This window comes from Carettochelys insculpta, chromosome 1, assembly GCF_033958435.1.
Source record: "Carettochelys insculpta isolate YL-2023 chromosome 1, ASM3395843v1, whole genome shotgun sequence".
In the NCBI taxonomy this organism is placed as follows: Eukaryota; Metazoa; Chordata; order Testudines; family Carettochelyidae; genus Carettochelys; species Carettochelys insculpta.
The window spans coordinates 370944462-370966575 of NC_134137.1; the positions used below are offsets into that span (position 1 = coordinate 370944462).

The 22114-nt window shown below is 43.6% G+C and overlaps 1 protein-coding gene across 1 annotated transcript in view; it reads right to left on the reverse strand.

The window, feature by feature from the left end:
* Window positions 1-22114, reverse strand: part of LOC142019951 (store-operated calcium entry regulator STIMATE-like) — a 68372-nt gene that overhangs the window by 40536 nt on the left and 5722 nt on the right. Inside the window, exons 2-4 of the mRNA XM_075007420.1 lie at window positions 7846-7894; window positions 5139-5234; window positions 2875-2996 (exon numbers count right to left, since the gene is read on the reverse strand). Of these exons, the coding sequence (XP_074863521.1) occupies window positions 2875-2996; window positions 5139-5234; window positions 7846-7894 (267 nt within the window). The remainder of the gene's footprint in view (window positions 1-2874; window positions 2997-5138; window positions 5235-7845; window positions 7895-22114) is intronic.

Genomic DNA, 22114 nt, shown 5'->3' on the forward strand with positions numbered 1-22114 from the left:
AAAGGGAGTGGCTGGTGGCTCCCCAGCGCCCTGAGCAGCACACTCCAGGTGGCACCGAAGGACTGGCTGGTAGACTTAACCTCAGTCCCACCTGCTTCCACCCAAGGCTCCACCCCTTCTAGAGGCACAGAGCAAGCCCCCCTCCTCCACCCATCTTCCCCAGAGGCCCATCAAGTCTGTCATCCACCCTGCATTGAGATATACAAATGCCCCCTGACCCACCCACACACCTCTGCCTGCTTTTCTACCTCACCTCAGTTTTAAAAGCTCACACATTTTTCAGAAGAATCTTGACTAAGCAAGCCCTTTTAAAACTAGCTCTGTCTGCATTTCTAGCAGAAGGAACTTAACTTCTCCCAGCAGTGAGAGGATTAATTTGTACAGCACTTTCAAGGTGCGAAGCACTTGGAGGGAGCCAGCTACAAAGTTCAGGTCTTCACACTGATTTCATTTTGGATCAAATTATTTAGAGGACCAGATGAAAAGCGACGGCGGGGGGGGGAGTGAGGGGGAGGAAGGGAGTCAGTCAGTCTTGTTTCCATTAAAGTATCCTGACAACTATAAAACTTTGAGGCAGTGGGGATGGAAAATGAGAACGTCTTTCCTGATGGGATCATCTAGGATCAGAAAAGAATTCTGCAAGATGGGCTGAAGCTTCAGAGGGTCTTTAAACTCAGCAATACCAAAACTTTTCAAAGCCGTAGGAAACAAATTATTTGTCTTCCCTTCTCAAAGACAGAAGTATTGTACTCTTAACTTAATCCTCCTAGTTAAACAAAGACAAGTGCTACCCTCTAGTGGGAATGTCAAAGACATCTTGGCTAACAGATCCTAAAGCAGAGGAGGAAATCAAGGAAGGATGATGGTAGAATCTCAGAGATTGAGCATCAGGAACACGGATTAAGCCCCCCTGCCCTGCCCCCACAAGTACTTCTGACCCCACAATCTAGAAATAAGAGTTCTTGGGTCAGATTCTCTTTTAGAATCTTTGCAACCCCAAAAGGATGGCTAGCTGGGCTTTTTCATGCTTAACTCAAACACTGCCTCCAGCCAAGTGCAAAGCAACCTTGATTAATTTAGAATGTGTTGAAAGACCTGTGGATTCTCTTAGAGAGACAGGTTGAATGGGTGGTCATCAATAAACTGGAGATGGCAATTCTTCCTTTTGCTGAAGTAGTAAAGTATGTGGACCCTGTCCTATTTATTACCAAGTGATTTCATGACATTTAAGATATAAAAACTAACTTCCAGCATAACAAAAAAGTAGTCATGTAGCACTTTAAAGACCAACAAAATAATGTATTAGGTGATGAGCTTTTGTGGGACAGACCCATTGCTTCAGATCATAGCCTTACCAGAACAGACTCAATATATAAAGCAAAGAGGTCCAAAAATTGTTATCAAGGCTGGCAAATCAGAAGAGCAGAGGGATGTGTGTGGGTGGGGTGGGGAGAGTCCTTAAGGACTCTTTTACTTACTTTGATATTTTTATCAACTTCCCCACTCCACATTGTCCCATCACTCTTCCAATTTGCCAACCTTACATATTAGTCTGTCCTGATAAGGCTATTGATCTGAAGCAGTGGGTCTGTCCCACAAAAGCTGTTCAGGATAGTCAAAATGAAAGTAGATTGTGAAGAACTTCAAAAAGATCTCAGCAAACTGAGTGATTGGGCAGCAAAATGGCAAATGAAATTTAATGTGCGTAAGTGTAAGGTAATGCACATTGGGAAAAATAACCCCAATTACACATACAAATGTGATGGGGGCAAATTTAGATACAACAGATCAGGAAAGGGATCTTGGAATTATAGTGGATAGTTCTCTGAAAACATCCACGCAGTGTGCAGCAGCAGTCAGTAAAGCAAATAGTATGTTAGGAATTATTAAAAAAGGGATAGAGAATAAGACGAAGAATATCTTACTTCCCCTATATAAAACTATGGTATGCCCATATCCTGAGTACTGTGTGCAGATGTGGTCTCTTCACCTCAAAAAAGATATACTGGCATTAGAAAAAGCTCAGAAAAGGGCAACTAAAATGATGAAGGATTTTGAAAGGGTCCCATATGAGGAGAGGCTAGAGAGACTGGGACTTTTCAGTCTAGAAAAGAGGAGATTGAGGTATATAAAATCATGAATGGTGTGGAGAAAGTGAACATTGAAAAGTTAGTTATTTACTTGTTCCCATAATATAAGAACTAGAGGACACCAAATGAAATTAATGGGTAGCAGGTTCAAAACTAATAAAAGACAGTTTTTCTTCACACAGTGCACAGTCAACCTGTGGAACTCCTTGCCAGAGGAGGCTGTGAAGGCCAGCACTCTAACAGAGTTTTAAAAGAGAGCTCGATAAATTTTTGGAGGTTAGGTCCATAAATGGCTATTAGCCAAGGGTAAAGTATGGTGCCCCTAGCCTTTAGTCCAAGGCTGGAGGCAGATGGCAGGAGACAAATCACTTGATCATTGTCTTCAGTTCACCTCCTCCAGGGCACCTGGCACTGGCCACTGTCTGCCGACAGGATACTGGGCTGGATGGACCTTTGGTGTGACCCAGTATGGCCGTTCTTAAGCTCAGCATCTAATAAATTATTTTGTTAGTCTTTAAAGTGCTACATGACTGCTGGTTTGTTTTCTTGGAATACAGACTAACACAGCTAGCTCTCCATCACTAATCTCTAGCATGACTGACAGGTAGCTATGAGAATTAACTGCACATCTGATTGCTACATTATTTCCTGTGAATGAACCTAATTTGAGTTTGATTAGCCCGAGTCTTCTGGTAAACAACGGAAGTGTGAATTTGTTGCGTCTTTTGTACAAAGATAATAAGAGAAATATTAGCAGGCAAGTATCGGGTTGTCCTACACCTACCATATTCTCCAAAGACTAGGTACGTATACTTGCGACGCTCCACAACCCAGGAGACAACCTTCACACCGATCCAAATCAGCAGCACCCCCAGTGTGGCATCGAGGATGAAATTCATTAGGTAGCTAAGAGAGCGGGAGAAAACACCCTGTGTAATACTTGATAATTCACACTCAGCTGTGTTCTGAACTCCCAAATTCTTGCTGATTTACTGGGAATCCCCATTCAGCTAAGACCAGCTCCATTATACATAGTAGTCCCAAGTCTCCTTCCTTGCATATTGCTGAGACAACGGAGTAACTCCATTCAAGTCAATAGTGCTGTTGGTAAAGAAGCTGTATTAATGCAAAGCTATAAATGAAAGGAAAATTGGGTCCAATGCCTCTATTCCCATCCAACAGCTCCTCTGTAGAGTTCCGAGAAGACCAATCCTGTAATAGATTGTGAACACAAAAAACCAAGAAGCCTTGTGGCACCTTAGACTAACAGATATTTTGGAGCATAAGCTTTCATGGGCAAAGGCCCACTTCGTCAGATGCGGGTCTTTTCCCACAAAAAGCTTATGCTCCAAAATATCTGTTGGTCTATAAAAAGGTCCCAGAGGGCATCTTGTTTTTTTGTGGATACAGACTAACATGGCTACCCCTCAGATACAGGATCAAATGAAGATCTTCCATGACATTTATGCAATCAGCCTCCAGCTGTGATTTATTGTCTGCTCATGTACAGCAAGAGATTTTTCTTTACAGAATCCCAAAGATTGCCTTGACATAAACCCTAGTTAAATGAATATTTCCATCTCCAATCCACAGCCACCTGGGGAATGCTTTAGGAAAATTATCACCATTCACACTGGCTTAAGACTAATGACAGCTTTAAGAGCTGTTTCCCCTCTATTTCCCCATCTGGTGGTGGAATAAATTTTTATTATGTGCACCAAGCCATATGTGGATGTGCACCATCAGTAAAAACATACCGACAGCTGTAGGCACTGTGGGCATGCTACCATGCAATTGGTCGGCATCTGAATCTCTGCTGGGCAGCCACTCAAGCACTCAGCTTACAAAAAAAGCACTGGAAATAATTTTCTGGGATTTTAGTAGCCACATACATAAAGTTACATAGGTGTTTAAACTACGGAAGACTAGGGCACAGGCTTTGTATCTCTCTTCTGCCACAGAATCCATGGACAAAGCCCTGAGATTTTAAACTATCTTGTGCAGGGTTCAGATTATATGAAGATAAGTATAACTATAACCCCTAACATTAGAGAACAGAGAAATCCATGCTAGTCTATATACTATCAAAACAAAGAAGCAGCCAAGTAGCACTTTAAAGACTAACAAAATAGTTTATTAGGTGAGCTTTCGTGGGACAGACCCACTTCTTCAGACCATAGCCATACCACAACAAACTCAATATTTAAGGCACGGAGAACCAAAAACAGTAATCAAGGTGGACAAATCAAAAAAAATTATGATCATGTGAGCAACTCAGACAGCGGAGGGGCAGAAGGCGGCGGGACACTCCTGATCCACAAACCAGCCAGCCACCATTTTAATAGAGTGGGCCATTCTGTTAATGACTTAGAAGTCTGCATCTTACTGAAGAGGAATTTTCACAAACACTCTTGGAAGAGAGGAGGCTGTTGAACTCTTTTGTATTCAAATTCGACACATTAACATGGGGTTTGAACCAGGATGGGAATTTTCTGGGTCATTATAGGGGCTCATTTGCATACTTGACAATCTAATTCTTGACTCCTCCCCCGCCTTCTGCCCCTCTACTCTGATTTGCTCACCTTGATCATTTTTCTGATTTGCCCACCTTGATTACTGTTTTTAGTTCTCTGTGCCTTAAATATTGAGTCTGTTCTGGTCTGGCTATGGTCTGAAGAAGTGGGTCTGTCTCATGAAAGCTCACCTAATAAATTATTTTGTTAGTCTTTAAAGTGCTACTTGACTGCTTTTTTGTTTTGAGGAGGTAATCACATTAGTGTGTATCTGTTTACACTAGTACTTGCCATGACAAAGCTTTTGGTGTGCATGTGTCTTTGTTAAGCACCTGTGGAAAAAAAAAAATCAAAAGCTTTATCATGCAATTGCCAGCGTAGACAAAGCTACAGACTGTTAAGATGGGAATAATTAGCATTAAGGGACAGAGTCAGCCTCTGTCTGTTTCAACAATAGCAACAACAGATAAAAGTGACTTTCGATTCTTCCAGTCTCAACTATGGAACAATAATGCAAGCACAACACTATACTCACAGAGAGCAGGCATCTTCTGACGTATGATCAGACAGGAAAACATTGGCAAAATGGATGAAGAGGGCACCCACGGCTTGCTTGGAGGTATCATAAAACCTGAAAAGATTAGATGCAGCAGCTTTTTAAAATAGCAATGTTAGCCGGGACTGTCAAGAAATCCCTGACAGGGTTTTGAGACACCCCCAGCCTCTGGTGGGTTGCAGGGTCTCCTTGGTGACAGGTCATGCTTGATACATCAGAGCACAAAATTTTACCTCAGAAATTTCTTCAGAAAGTGATTTTAACTTAAAATCAATACATAGCCATCCACTTCATCTGAGGGGGTAACTTTAGGTGGGAAACCAACAGCACTGAGGGGACCTGGATTGCCGCACCAGGTGTCATCTGCAGCTTGCAGCCATACCATCGCAACAAAGCCCAGCAGTGACGGCGGTATACTATGTCACCTGACACCGCTCCCTGGCAGGGGCCGACCGGGCCAGGGCTGGCCCGCGCTCCAAAGAGACGTCTTTAACAGACTGGACAACTCATCAACTAAGCAGCTGTGAGCTGAGGCTACAAAAGATACAGCAGCTGGAGCAGCCTATCCTTCTAATATAGACTCTTTTCTTTCCCTTTACTCCTATTCACAGTTGCTGATATTATTGTTAATTACTGTTATTGTTGTGGTTAAGTATTAGGTATAGTATTATTAGTAGAAGCTTATTGTTTAGTGTCTCTTAAAGACCTTTTATTGCTGTTAACTTAGTGCAATTATATACACTTACAAATTCGTTATAAGGCACTATTGATGTCAGAAATTAGCAACCCCTGGGCTGAACCCTTATAAATAAGGAGTGTTAGGAAGCAGCAGCTCCATGCCCCCTTTAGGTAAACGCAGGGGGGGGTAACAGGGCCCCCAAGCATATCATACCTGAATACAGTATTATATCTTATTTTTGGGTCCCTGGGGAGTAGCGCCCCCCCACTGGACTTAATTGACAGCAGGGATAGTTGTCTGGTTTAACAAACACCGTCGGTCTAATACTTTTGCGAATAAGACACGGGAATGGCATTCGGATCCATCTTTTGTATAGGTAAGTGTAAATAACTGGATTAACTAATGAAAAGGTTTCTTTGGTGAATACTTATAATAAAATTCCACTTCATTTTTGTAACAGTTAATTACTCTCAGCCTCCATTTTCTCTGGGCCATACAGGGAACTGCAGGGACCTAACACCAAGGGATACCCTCTAAGGAACTTTACTAGCTACTGCTGTCACCGGTGTTTCTTTTAATCTGACCACCGTGCTTAATTGCCTTTGAGTCTAATTCAATTAGGCATCACTGTGTTTTATTTTTAAAGCAAATTGTTTCTTATTAAAAAGAGGGAAACCCAAGAGGGGACGTTACACCACAGACCTACAGGCATTGTTGGAGCCGAGGTCTGATAGAGCTTGGCATTTTTGGTTGGCTCTCGCTGCTCACGCAGCGCCCTCATCTTGTAGTTGCTTGCCACATTTGGCGTCTCGGCAGCAGCTGCACCAGGGACATGAATCAGACTTGTGACGATTCAAACTTTCAGACCAAAGTGTGGTACAAGGAGCTTTTGTAATCCACAGGAGGGAGTCCCAGAAACTCTTGTTCGAGTAAATGAGAGCAGAAGTAGGGAGAAGCCAAGTGCTTTTGAAAAACCCACCCACAAGAAAACTTTTACACCATTACCAAACATTCATTTCAGAATTCACTGGATACGAGCAACCAGAACATTGTGTGCAGCATTAGTGAAGGTCCTATTAGGAAATGGGTCAGAGAATTCAGCCTTTATAAGCTCATTAAGGCATCCCAGCTGAGGCTGCAGGAAGAAGGAATTCAACTGTGATGGTGTTCTTCCCATTTCTCTACTGGGAACAGGACAGAACCTCAAGTTTTGTTTAGAATCCATGTGAGATGACAAGATAAGACTGTGAAAGTTTTTGGTTACTACTGATCTGGATTTCAGCTGGGATCTCAATGACGACAGATGTTCTCCTGCACGGTCATGAAGCCATCCAACCCTTGATATGAGGTTGGTCTAGACACCCCTAACTACAAATCCACAAGTACAGCAGCTCTTACTGCAATGTAACACACATTCTATTGGCAACTACAATTGGCTGTCTGGAGCTAGCACTACATAGTTCACTAGTTATGCCAGAAGGTAATGCCGGAGGGCTAATCTGTACTTAAAAGTGAACTCTGGAAGGTTGATCATCTTGTACCACATGTTCAGAGACAGCAAAATCGCTCTCTCTTGGCTTGGCTGTTGACCTCTGCACTCCAAGCTATCACATGGAGTAAGCAACATTGACAATACTTCCGAGCCCCAGACTACATTAGGGAAGAAAGTTGATTTTGATAAGCAATTCTAGCTACGCCATTTGATGTATCTGAAATTGGCTCTCTTCCCTAGCATAGCTTCACCCTGAACGTCTCAATTAATAGTAAACAATACCAAGCAGGTCCAAATACCCAGTGGCATTTAAGATTACAGTACTTCAGTCAATTTCATCTATAATGTGATGGGAACTTTCTAGGAAGTAACACCACTAAAAATTTCAGCCTCTTCAGTATTTTCAAGTTGAACATTGGTACACAGGACCTAGAAGGCCAATAATCCAGATAGTAAACATTAAGACAGAATCTACTTCCTTTGGCTCAGGGTTTTTAAAACAAACTATTTCTCACCATATCCTCCAAGGACGCCTCTCCTCTTCTGGTTCCTGAAAGCGTTTTACTGTAAAAAAGAGGAACAATTAAAAAAAGGTCAGAACTGCAAGGAAATGAGACAACTATAAAATTGGACTAAGCCACAATATTAAACAATAGGACAGTTAAGATAACTCTGACAATTTCTCTAGAGCTGATTTTGCCTTGGTTATATTCAGCCCAATACACACCCAACCGAGATGTTCTTTAGGCTAGCATACTAGGGTTGCCCACACATTTAAGCTACCTAGTGGCGACTAACAATGCAATAGCAGTCACATTAAAGCCTAGAGGACGACTAGGTAAGATCTGGCCATGCTGGCAGACTATGAGCCAAGCGAACCGACATGGTTGAGTTTTGCAAGCTGGAATATGAGCACAGACACAAGAGCTGATGCTACACCTATAAAACCACCAGGCAGATAACAGTGGAAATGTTCTAGGTAGGTCGGCTCAGGCTCTACCACTCTTGGAGCTATGCATTCAGCTGGCACCAGGTGTGTGCTACGATTGGCTTGCCCACTTTTAACACACAGCTCTGCAATTCCAGAAACATGAGGGACGTGAAAGCAATAAAAAAAAAACACACACACACACATTTTAAAAAAGGGACTTTGGAGAACATCCCTCAAGTGGCAGCCACCTGCCCTGGGTTACCACTGACATCTACAATTTTACCCATCTCATCTGAGCCACACACATCCGAATCCCATTTCTAGCTCCTGCTAATCTCTTTAAGCCTCAGAGATGGTGACTCATGGAGTTGCCAGATTTTCAGAAAGCTAATGTGGGACACAGGAAGCCCTGCTGGCAGCCCCAGCTGTGGGATCTCTGGCTGGGGGCAGGGGGAACCTTGGCAGTCCTGAGGGACATGTTTGTGTAAATGCAGGACACGACTGCCAAACATGTGGAACTATCCCACAGATTGGGGGACATCTGGCAACCCTAGGACTGGCTTAGCAATCAGTTACACCATTAAACTCCTAATTGACAGCCAAGCATGCTTTCCTAACAGAGTGAAAAAGCAGTGATTCAGAAAAAAGACAAATACCAGGCCCACTCCAAACCAAAGCAAATTTTACCCCCCCCCCAAACCACCATTGTAAAGCTAGAAGCTTAATTTAGGTCATTACAGGCTGAACAGCTCTAGTCCCACATCATCCATAATCCTGCATGATTTTAGTTAGCTGGATGACCCCATACTATGGACATAGCCAAATTTCCTGCAGTCCCATAATGTTTGTTTACCACCAACAGCCTGGCTCTTAGTGTTCTGTTTTATGTCTGTAAGAGCCTAGTGAGCAGTGCAAGTGTTGGCAATGCTGCGAGACACTACTGACCTCCCGTGGTTTGACAAGTTCTCTTGCCTGGCACCAGTGAGATCCCAATAGTACCAGACTAGAAAGGTTCCACCTGTAGTATCATTAACAAGATATTATCCAACTATTGCATAATGTGAATTAAGCATGGACAGCGTGGGCTCGATAAGAATGATTTAATTTTTTTACATCTCCCAAGTTTGAAAGAGGTGGGGTTTGTATTTAAACACCTAACAGTATGGTGTCAACATCCTGAATCAAAACGTAAGTATCTTTTGTTGTCTGGGGAATACAGACAGGGCAGGATACTAACACAAGGAGCACAAGGCTTGATAGCAGAGCAATAGGGTGGATACAAATAGCATTTAATAATTTAAACCACCCATTCAAAGTACATAAGTCACCAATCTCTAAGTTAAGGCTTAAACAGCCTTTCCAATGCACTCTTACAGAGTAGGAGACAAGTCAGCAATAGTCTGTGGGATGCAAGGCCCACCAGCAGTAAAATAGGCTCACCAGAAAGACAGATGCAACTGACAAAGGAGAGGGCAGAAAAACACCAAGAAAGTAAGACTATGAACCATCACAAAATCCGCTAAATACAAGAACAGGCACGTTTGACTGAACAGTCTTTGCCAAGTTCCTAGCAAAGTCTTGTTTTTATTTAATCAACGACACGTTATAGTACCTGAGGCTAGAGGCACACTCCAGCAGGAAATTAACCCAGTCAGGGTAGATCCTCTTGGGTTTCATTTCACACATGCGTGAAATGATGCTCTCAGGGGTCTACATCCACTCCTGTACTCCCTGCAAGAGGTGATGAATAAGGAAGGTTGAACGAAGAAATGCTCCCATCAACCTTCCACCATGTGGACAGACATAGAAGTCAACTGCAGATAAACTGATTTTAGCTACGCAATTGACGCAGCTAAATTTGCATATGGGTGGTCAATGTCTATGTCTAGTGTAAACGTACCCTCAATCTCTGGTCACACCAACGCTACTAAGTCAATCAAACTTCCATCAGCATAGATCCACCAGAGCTATCAAAGCACTTGTGGGCATGCAGTCTTGACTCCTTGTGTCTGCAGCGTGTCGTCACCAGGAGCACTTCTATCCATGATATTTTCAGCATGGGGGGCAGTGTGGATCAGCACTAGAAGGCCAGTAACCTTCAATTACAGCAAGGTAGCATTTACACCCAATTACATTGACCATTACTCTATGTGCTGATTTAGTAACAGCACCTCCCCGAGCAGCACAGAGGCACTCATGATGTGAGGAGCCAATCTTAAGTGAAGACACTTGTGCACTTAGGCCAATGTAAGGCAGCTTATGCCAACCTGACTGCAATGTAGACCATGCCTAAGAGCAGCTTAAATATTAATTAAGGCTTATCAGTCCACTTGTAAGATAGATATCCAGATCCTGTTTTAAAGAGAGGCAACTAAATCAGAATTAAGTGCACGGCCCAAGGTTGCAACATGAGTCAGTGGCAGCTAGGAAAATACGGAAGTTCTCCAGACTCTGTCTGGTATTGTAGCCACTTGGCAACACACCTTCTCTCATGTATGAGAAACTCTTGTTTAAACAGTGTTTGCTGTCTCCGTGCTCCTGCCCAGTGCTCCCTGACCAGAACTGCTCGGCTCTAAGTTATGCTTGTGGGTTTTTTAGTGCTGGTTACTCAGAGGAGCCTGCTGGCTGTACTCACACGCAGCAAGCTCCTCTGCTCTCTCCATCCCTGTCCCATGGCGGAGCAGCTACTTCTGGCATGGGCTCCACAGTGGGTCACCTGCTCTTAAAGGGGAACGCTGGGGGCTGTGAGGGGCCCACTCTGGAGCCAGATGCAGCCCTCCTCACAATGCCCCCTGTCCCCTGGAAGACGGATGCAGTCTCCCACCCACCCCCCACTGTGGGACTACACCTTGGAGGGCTTTGCAGAGCCCTGGAGGTAGGAGATAGCAGCTGTAACCCTGCCTTCTGCAGCCCAGGGCCATGCCCCAGCCCATGGCTGTCCTACAACTAAGCGTGCAAGCAACACCCTGCCCCTCGGGGGGCAAGGAGAGTGATATCCTGCTCAGTGCTACATGTCAGTGCAGCCAGCAGACTCCTCTGCCCTCCTACCCAGGGAGAGAGCTGAACTCTCTATTATACAGAATGTTTTATTACCCAGCAAGCTCTGGTCTCGTGGATGCCAGATATCAAAGAGTTTATTGTATAAACAAAAGCTGCAGCTGTACTCAGACTCTCACCTGGGACTCTCCTGCAGAAGTGGCGAGGTTATGGGTGGAGTGGACGCAAGAGACAATAGTACTGCAGATCAGCACTTGTCTGGGGACAGTAATGGGAAGTTTGAATGTCTTGTTCACCCCCCAAGGAGGATGCTATTGTAAGTGATTTGCCTATTAATGAAGGCGGGAAGGTCCCTTCAGTTACAAGTGGCTGGGCTAGAAATGTATAACTGCTCCCACATTTGTAACTGGGAGGGTTGCTGGGGAGAGAAGAGGGAGACATCTCTGTGCAGCCCGGTTCCAAGGCAGTAATGGAGTAAAGGCACATTTGGACTGGAAAAGCTGCTTTCAGTGACTCTTGCCTGCATAGGATGAGCATTGTAAGATGGTCTCAAAAGGGCAAAGCTGATGACCCAAAGAACGTACAGTAATTGCTCTACCCTGTGTTGGTGCAATGCCTACATAATGCATTGTACTGAGACCTAGGGGACCACAAATAGTAGCCACTTGATGATCTGAAAGCAATGAGCATAGTATCAAACCCAAAAACCATGGCCTTCCAACTAAGCCATAAGTCTCGGGAAGCTTATTCTAAAAAGGAAACAGAATCCTAAGGCTAGAAGAGACCGCACAAGGTTGAGTCCAGCTTCCTTCTCAAAGCAGGATAAACCCCAACTAAATCATTCCAGCCAGAACTTTGCCAAGCTGGGACTTAAAGACCTCTAGGGATAGAGATTTCACCACCTCTCTAGACAACCCATCCCAGTGCTTCACCACCCTCCTAGTAAAACAGCTTTTCCTAATATTCACTCTATGCCTCCTCCACTTACTTGAGATCATTGCTCCTTGTTCTACCACCCATCTCTACCGAGAATGGCCTCCTTCCATCTTCTTTAGACCCCTGCTCCAGGAAACTGAAGGCTGCTATCAAAGTGCCTCTCACTCAGTAATGAAATCTAGTAAGACCACAGAATAGTGACAACAATACGCCTTGTGTTTGGAAAAAGAGATTTGCTAGCTTGGTGCAGAACCCCAATGCAGTTATTTCAAGTGGGCAAGATCTTCCAAACCAGAAAGCAAGCATGCAAATGCAACATCCAATAAAGTAATCCCACCTCATCTTATTTGCCACCCTTCTGCTCCAGCTGGATCTGGAGAGTTCACAGATAGACATCGCCATCTAGTGGGAGCCGATTTTATGCTATCAAAACACATGAGCATTGGTGAATAAGCCTGATGTACAATCCCATTAGAAGGGATACTCCTGGGGAGACACTGAACTCAAACAGCCCCACCCTAGACATGCCAGCTGAAGTTACTAGGCATGATCACTTTTTTTAGCCAAGCTCAAGCAGTTACTAAGCTGATGACAGCAGAAGTCTGAACAGTCATCATCAACCACCATGGGCTCAGCACCCATTGGTGTCCGATGCCTCCCTATTTCCTTCCATCTTTCCCTGTCCAGTGCAGAGTGGCTTAGTTTCTGTAAACTAGCTCTGCACCATTCTCTGTGGGGTCTCTCTCTCTTATTCAAACCGTACATTATACTGAACAGGGTCTTGACTTTTCATTTGATGTTCATTCTGCAGATATGCCTGAATAGCTGTAACTTCCATTGTATAATATTCTGCAGTAGGTTCTCTTTCAGTGTATTTTCCTATATAAATTCCTCATTGGTGACCTTCTGAATCCATTCTATTCTCAGGATCTTTCTGTAACAACTCATCTTGAATGCCAATATCCTTCTCTTCAAATCTTTTATCAACACCCATGTCTCATCTGTACAACATGCTGCTGAATACCCATGTTTTCAAGATGCTCAGCTTCATTCCTAAACTGATCGATTTGCTTTTCCAGATCTTATCCACTGCCTTCAAACTTGCTCTTGCTTTCACTATTCTAGCTGCTAGTCTGAACGAGCCTTCAGGTAATCTGCATCGTTATCCCTCAGTTACTGGATGTAGGCTTTGCCATCTACTTGCTTTTAAAAACAGAAGATCCAGAATAAAGGCATCTTCAAACCGCTGCCCCTGAATACTCTCTCATTGTTTCCTTGACAACTCCCATCAGTCCATACCTACCAGTCATCTCTTGTCTTATACTTCAGCTGCGAACTCTCTGCAGTAAGCATCATCTTATTATGTATTGGTGTGGCACCTGCACAATGGCCGATTGCTAGGAACCCTACCAGAGCACAGAGCTTTACAAGTGTAGAACAGCAGAGTAAGAATGCCAGGTAGTTCTGTCCTCAATTCAAGTGCCTCATTCACTCTCACAGTAGAGGACAAGGATAAGCTCTCTGGAGGTTTTTAAAGAGCATTCTTGTTCTAGAGACCAGGGCACAGGGAAATTTAGCCATTTATTCAAAGTCAGATAGGAAGTCTGTAGGCAAAGCCACTTTGGCATGCAAGGAGTGCAATTGAGTCAATCTGTAACACTGCTGTTACTTATTGTGGAGATCTGGGTAGCCAGACTCCCAGCTGTGGAATCTAAATATGAGCTGAGGCTTATCCTCTGCATTTTAACACAAGGTAGGAACATCTATTAAAAGACAATGATTTGCCACACTGTATCAGACCAGTGGTCCATCTAATCCAGTAATACAGGTTGAACTTCTCATCTGGCACCCTCAGGTCCCTGACCAGCACTGGACGAGAGAATTTGCTGGACCATGGGAGGTCAATATTTTCTAGCACAGTACCAACATTTTCACGGCTTACTCAGCTCTTAGACTTTGGGGGGGGGGGGGGGGGGGGAGAAAAAAAAAAAGTTAAAAACCATCACAGAACACAGAGCCGGGACTGGTGGCTGTAGACAAACTTCATAGGTGTGGCCAAGTTTCTCGTGGTCCCATAATAAGTGGTCATCTGGCTAACTAAAATCATGCCAGACAATGGATATTGCTGGACAAGAGAGTTCTGGATTACAGAGGTTCAACCTGTATATTAACAGCCACTACAAAATGCTTCAGGGAGAGGTGCAAAGAACCTTTTTAATCAACAATGATGGCACCATATGTCCAATTATTTCTTAACCCTTCCCCCGCAGAAACTTACTGAGTTGGCATCAGGCATTTTTTCCCCCACTCTCCTAGAGTTGCCAGACCCTGATTTAGTTGCAAGTCTTATCACTTAGCCCTTTTAGAGCCCCAGCTGTCAGGATCTTTTGTTTAACAGATTATATTTTCATTAAAAAAAGTTTAGCCCTCAAAAAGGTAGGAGAAAAAGAAAAAAGCCTAGAAATGTGACCCCTGGGCTGTGTCTACACGTGCCCCAAACTTCGAAATGGCCATGCAATAAATAAATGGCCATGAGCTCATGGGAATAAGGGGACTTCAAAGTAGGCGGCGTCCTTTCGAAAAGGAGCCCCGTCCGGACGCACCGCATGGCGGCAAGGAGCGTCAATTTCGAAGCGCGGCTGCCGCCCGCATGCTAATGAAGCGCTGAATATGCATTTCAGCGCTTCATTAGTAAACTTAAAAATGGCCATTTGCATGGCCATTTCGAAGTTTGGGGCACGTGTAGAGACAGCCCTGAAGACTCAAGACACTGGGTAACAATTAAAGATTCCCAGAGACCTCTTGACTTAAAGTTTGTGTAATTTTTGAATGCACAGGGGTGGCAGTACCTTGAGCAAATATATTGGGTTCCTACCTATTGCATTCAGATTTATAGACAAAAGCCTATTGCTATAAAACCTTGAACAGCAACACTAAACAGAGTGCATCCACCAACAAATCTCCATCTGTAACAGCTGTTTTTCAGCAAACAGCAGCTCTTATTAATGGCCTATGCTCCAAGGATGTAGGAGTGGAATAGGCAAACCTACCCACCTAGCGGCTCTTACCTGGACCATATGGGCAAACAAGAGCCTTTCAGCATTGCCTCAAGATTAACAGGCCTGGCACCATTTAAACTCAGAGCAGGCACAAATTCCCAAGCAGGTGGGTCTTTTACACAAACATTAGCAAGCCCTTCAAAGCGGAGAGTAATTCTGTATACTCAAATAACTGAGCAACCCTACGCAGAAGATGGTAGAGTCTAAAGTAGTTGTTACCCCTCAAGATCTTTGAGTCACTGTGGAGAGCTCTCTAAAACCATCTGCTCAATCTGAAGCAGCCATCAAAAATAAATAAGTACCATAAACTTTCATATCCTGCAGCCCCAAGACTGGGAGCTTGCTGGATACTGAACTATTGTAGATAATAAAGAGCTATACTCAGCAATGCCTAACACTAAACAAAAACAAAAAAGTATGTAGAGTACTTTATTTACCAACAACAGTAGTATTGTACACTGTAAACTTATAGGCTGTCCACACTAGCAAGTTTTTGAAATATTTTTCGAAAGAAGGGGGCTCTTTTGAAAGATTCCACGGAGCACCCATGCACAAAGAGTGTTCTTTTGAAAGTAAGTGGAGCTCCACTCCTGTTTAGGGAAGAACTCCTTGTGAAAGAAAAGCATGTGTACACACTCTGCAGGACCCTTTTTTTCAGAAGAGCAGTCCTCCTGGTGCCTGATTTTTTGATCCCTGGCCCATTCTTTCGACAGAGTGGGACCTGTGTGGATGCCTTCTTTCACAAGAGCGGATCACTCTTCTGAATCACCTTTTTGTGAGTGGACATATGGCCTTAAATATTGAGTCTGTTCTGGTATGGCTATGATCTGAAGAAGTGGGTCTGTCCCATGAAAGCTCATCACCTAATATGTTATTTTGTTAGTCTTTAAAGTGCTACTGGACTGCCTTCTTTTGAAAGAAAAAAAAAGTTCTTTCAGAATAGCTCTTCTGGAAGGCCTTTCTAAAGAACACAGTGGTAATGCAAATACTATATTTGCCGATTGTATTTGCATTATACTGTATTGCATTTACTTTCATTATACTGTACTTATGGAAACAACTAAAATTTACTTATGGTCAAAATGCCCATTATTTGAGAGTTCTGGATAATAGCATGCTGGGGATGAAAGAGTTTACTGTAAATAAGAGATGAGAATACGAGGATGCATTAGGAAAAAAAGACAGAAAATGATACTGAAGATATCTTGCTGCTATAGAAATCCATTTCACGCCCACATCTGGAGAACTGAAGGCAGTTGGGGTCACCCCATCTCAGAAAAGGGACATTAGATTTGAAACCAGACCAGAAAAGGGCAGCCAAAGTGATTAGCTGGATGGGGAGAAATAAGATTGGGATGTCTCAGCTTGGAAAAGAGATGGCTGGGGGCGGGGGGGGGGAATATGATAGAGGGCTATAAAATCTTTACTAGTGTGGAGAAAGTGACTAAGGAAATGTTACTCACTCTTTCACATAATACAAGAGCTAGGGTGAGCCAGTGTAATTAACAGGCAGCAGGTTTAAAAAGACACAGAAAGGAAGTACTCTTTCACACAAGGAAAAATCAGCCCATCTAATTTGTTGGGTATGTTTTGAAGGCCAAAACTGGAGCAGGGTTCAAAAACTACAGGCGTTCAGGGATGATAGGTCTATCAACGGCAGTTACCCAGGATGGGCAGAGCTGCAACTGTATGCTTCAAGGATTCCTATCCTCTGTTTGCCAGAAGCCAGGAATGATAGGGTAGATAACTGGATTGCCTGCTTCAGCACTTTCCCTCTGAAGTACCTGGCTTTGCTGATTGTTGGAAGACGATACACTGTGCTTGATGAGAGTCACTGATCTGACTCAGAATGGCTGTACTTATGTTCTTAGGTGCTTCTGTTGACAGTAAGGGCACAGAATGGCATGCTTCTGAGGGTTGATCTATACTTACTCCACAATCAATGCACTCATGTTGATCTGCAGTTTACTTTTGCTACCTATGTGAAGATGCAGCAAAAAAGTCAATTTCTCTGGGCTTGGCCATCAATCCCTGTACCCTACACTATGGCATGGAAGGTGAGAGCCTGTAAAGCCCTAAATACACTAGGGCAGAAAGTTTATTCTGATACGCAAGTCTAGCTATGCCATTAGTGTAGCTAGAATTGATGTATCTGAGATGGACTTTGTTCCCTAGTGTAGCTCTACCCCAAAGCTGCTGCTACTGCTACTTCTTGCAGGCAATCCCAAGCCACTTAGGGTTTACCAGATCAAATCCAAAGCATCATGTGCCACCTGAAAACTTGGAGGCCAGTGGAGATCATGGGATTCTAGTGCTGCATTCCCACAAGACCACCTAGCAAGCAGCCACCTGCTGCAGCAGCTTCTGATATCAAGTTCAATTCTAATAAACTCTTCAGCTCAGTAGTATCTTGTGGCTTTGAGCGCTACGGGCAAAATACATGCTGCACAAAGTAGTACTGAACCAACAATTCATTCTTCTGTTTGGGGACCAAATCAGTTTGGGGCTAAACTGACTTCTCAGGGCTTCTTACCAAATGCAAACTAAAACTTGTTCTGAGACAAGCCAAAATGTTCAGCTGCCCAATATGAATTTCCTTGGGTTCTAAGTAGTTCTTTTAACATTAAAAATGAAAAAGCCACCAAAGAAAAAAGAAAACAAACTTCAAAGCATCTGGACATGGTCAAAATAAAACTTCAGGACTTTCTCTCTTTTTCCCCACCCACCCACCCAATCTATTTGCTCAATTTGACCAAAATTTGCAGACAATTTTGGTGCCCCCGCCCCCCACATATCACCCCCCCCCAACACAACCCCCTCAGCTCTAGTGTGAAGTATTATTTTCTTCACCATTTTTAAAGTAGTGGCTGTCACTTGCTTAAGATAGTAGAACGGTCACCTCACCAACTTTCTCCATCCCTTTTGGTACATCTCGACCATGTCTCGTCTTCATGTCCTGACCATGTGCCTGTCTTCAGGGCCGCTCTGCCCAGCAGCCAGACTTCTACAACAGGAGTCAACAACCTTTCCCAGGTGAAGTGCTGAAATTTGACCTTTTGAACTGTATGTACAGTCCAAGTGCCGGTGATACTTTTTAAAGTCACTTATAGTCCTACTTATAAAAGCTTCATTAATAAATAAATGAAGATTCAGAGCTTTACCATTTAGGTGGAAGTTGGTAGCACGAGGTGGTCTTTTACTGGTGGTCTTTTGTTGAGAGCACCGGAGTGTGTCCAGTCATTAGCTGGCTACACGGGGGAGGAGAGGCGGGGCTGAGCTCCCACCTCACATGCCGACAAAAATCGGCTTGTGTGCCACTCTTAGCAACCCACAGCACAGGTGCCAATTCCTGTGCTACAAGTTATCCACAAAAAAAATTCAAAAATAAACTGCAGAGAGACTTCAGAGCTGCAATTCATTTGCAAATTTGACTCCATCAACCAAGGATCGAACCAAGACCAGGAGTGTTTGGCCCATTACAAAAGCAGTTTCTCGGCTCTTGATGTTCAAACGTCCACCTTAACTGCTGATAATGGGCCACATCCACCTTCACTGAACAGACCTTTTCAGCTCTGGCCCTTCCCTTGACTGGAACCCCCACCCTTTAAATTCTCCCCTGAAGCCCCCCTCCACTCATGCATCTGATGAAGCAGGTCTTTGCCCACAAAAGCTTATGCTCCAAAATATCTGTTAGTCTCTAAGTTGCCACAAGACTTCTTGTTAATCAAAGGTTGTGATTTTCAGCCTTTTTGCCACAGCAAGACAGAGTTTGGGGTTCCTGCTTAACACCCTAATGCTGTTAGAAGATCAGTTAGGTACTTTTCATCAGAAGAGCTTCCTTCTCTCACCCTTTGTAGGCCAGACAGCTGCACTTGCTCCTTTGCAAGGCACTTCTCAAAACCACTGTTTCTGCACATCTCACTGCCACTCTGTTCCATTCCCAACTTACAGTTACCTACAACATTCAGCTAGCACAATTTTCTTCCATTAAACACACACCATGCTACTGATTTGTAATTTGCATTGACTGTCCACAGAAATCTGAGTTCCCTTGCAAGCAGGTCTGCTGGCATTTTGGGAAATAAACCAATTTTATTGAGGAATACTCACATGGTGCAACTCCCTCTCTGTAAGACTTGATCAACCTTCGTTGCCAAAACACAACTGAGAACATGAGCCATATGGACCAGGGTGTTAGACTACATCTGGCGGGTTGGAGAACTCCCGGTCTTCTCTCCCCAGCAGAGCACTTCCCTAAAAGGCTCATTATTCAGACCCACTGATGAACGCTAGGCCTCATGGGGATTCTATAGTCTAGAGATGCCAAATGGGCTACCAGTATATATAGTCCCGCTTTCTAACAGTGGTCTTGTTACCCAGCAAGGCTCTCTTTAAGAGAGCTTTCCAGTTTAGCTGGAAAGCATCCCAAGCTGGCATGACTTCTCCTGGGTGGTTACAGAGGATGGACACATTATTGCAGGAGAGCATGTGCAGTGTTTGCTGTCCAAAGATGGAGACCGAACCTCCAGCTCAACCCCCATATAGATAGTTTTGAGAGGCTCCGTTTCATTTTGTGCATGGGAGAAGGATGATCAGCCAGTCCAAAGCTACTCAGCTAGAGAAAGCTGCCATAAACCACTAATCCACAGGTGGGAAAGGTACCCAGAAAAAGTTACTTGAGTAAAAGTACAGCTGCTTCTGGAGTGGGGGATATGCAACTACAAGTTACCTGCATCCCTCTGGAAAACTACTTGTGTAAAAGTGAACACAAACATGCCACATCTTTATTGTGCTCAAGTATCCAGAAGACAAAGCAGTGGTACTTTTACTCAAGTAACTTTTTGGGTACTTTTCCCACCCCTGTACGAATCAAAAATCTTTTATCATGACATTACAGAGAAATGAATCAAACAGAGAGGGTGTAGCATTTTGACAGCACCTGCAGATCACCAAGCAAACTAGCCAGCTGGCCATTAACCTAGCAGCAAGAGTGTCCATGATTTCTCTCATTGATGTCCTAATGGAAAATGATATGTTTGTAGCCTGAGCAGTTCTGGGTACATAAGACAGTAATTCTGTGCCATAATATGACAAATAAGAGGTAAGAAGTTAATGGTGTGGTGCCTTGTTAAACAGGGCTTGTCATGCCTCATTAGATTTAAGAGTTATCTGAGAATGTAATTATCAGAGACAGTAAAACTGTTGTATTAAAAAGATAAAAGCTAGTATTATAGAGAAATAATTAACTGCTTAATAGGGCATTTACCATGTAGAGTGGTGACAGGCTCTGTCTGAATTAAAAACTAGAAAGTCAGCCAAGATTACCAGAGTTTAAGCAGGCAGTGAAGTAGTTTAGTAGCTGTGACCTAAAAGATTATTGACTATGTTAAATCTACATAAAGCTGACTCTGGGGTCTTTTGAAAGCTGAAAACCTCCCTGAAGAGATGAGGTTTTTTCCCCACCTCAGAGTGTGGATTCCACTATATAGTTCTGGTAACTATAGGATGGAATAGAAATCAGATGGTTTGAGAGGAAAAGGGGCTCTTTCTAAATTGAATCAAGCCATAACAAATGCCCATCCCCAGAGGTCAGTCTAGAATTTTACCTCTATGCAAGAAAGGTTGGGAACCACTATTCTAGTGTCCTTTACATGCCACAATTCAATGAGACAAACAATTCCACAGCACACCCGCTTTTTTCAGCTGAATAGTTCGCACCTAAACATCACATTTACTGTGGTTACAGTTGTACTAGAGAGGTTTGCAGCATAGCAGTGCCCACAAGCTAAACAAGGATCAAATGCATTCATAGTTCAAATCCACCAAAGGACTCCTCCTTGTTTTTGGTGAAATGCACTAACACAACTATCCCATAAGACATGCCAAAAGCCACCTTTGTTATGCAGACTTCTTTTCAAAGGCACCTTGAAGTCTAATGCTCTGGGAGTGCAAACACTGCTGTTTGAGCCTGTTCTCTGAACAAAATGTTCAGAATATATTGCAACCACTACCTTGTATCTCTGGCAGGGTAATTTACCTTGCTACGAAAGACTACCATAACGTTCCTATGACCTGCTGGTGTCCAATACACCATCCTTGGTCTTTACTTGTATTCTGCCCTCCTGACAATGCAGCCAAATGCTCTGTTGCAACCATACATAGTTGCAAAAAATCCCTGTTCAGCCACTTCTCCAATTAGAGTCGATGTACAGTGTTCCATCTGGATAGCCATGCTGTTTCAGGTCACTGCTTTTAGTTTATTCACATGCTCCTTTATTTATCCCAAGTGACTCACCCCTCATCACTGGGAATCCTTCCCAAGTTGTTGCCACTAGGAAATTGGCAAGTTCAGAGAAATTTCACGCTATTTGTTCTTTGCTGCTAGCAGGCCAGAGGGACATAGCTGATCTAAAGTGCAGGGTTCGTGAAAAGCAGTTATAAAACACCATCACTAAAGTGTTTCCACTAAAGCTCTAACTGTAACAGATTTAAACCTAGGCAAGCATCTCCCTGCACATTTTACAAGCCAGAGACTGCACCATGTGCTAACCTCAGTCAAACCGGACAAAAACAAAGTAACACGGTAAATTGTGTTAGTTTCTTTTCACTGTCCACATTCAGCCAAATACAGGCAGTAAAAAGATTCCCCAGCTGGAATAATCCAATTAGGTTAATAACTCACAACAGATGTTAGAGGTTTTAATACAATTATTTTTAGCCTGAAAAAACTCAGGGCCAGCTCTATGTTGGCTCAGTAGGTTTGGGTATTCTGGGGAGGTGTGTGAGGTTCTGTGTGGTGGGGCTGCGGGGAAAGTTACTGGGCAGTGGTGGTGATGATCTGTGTTATTGAAGTGCCTCATG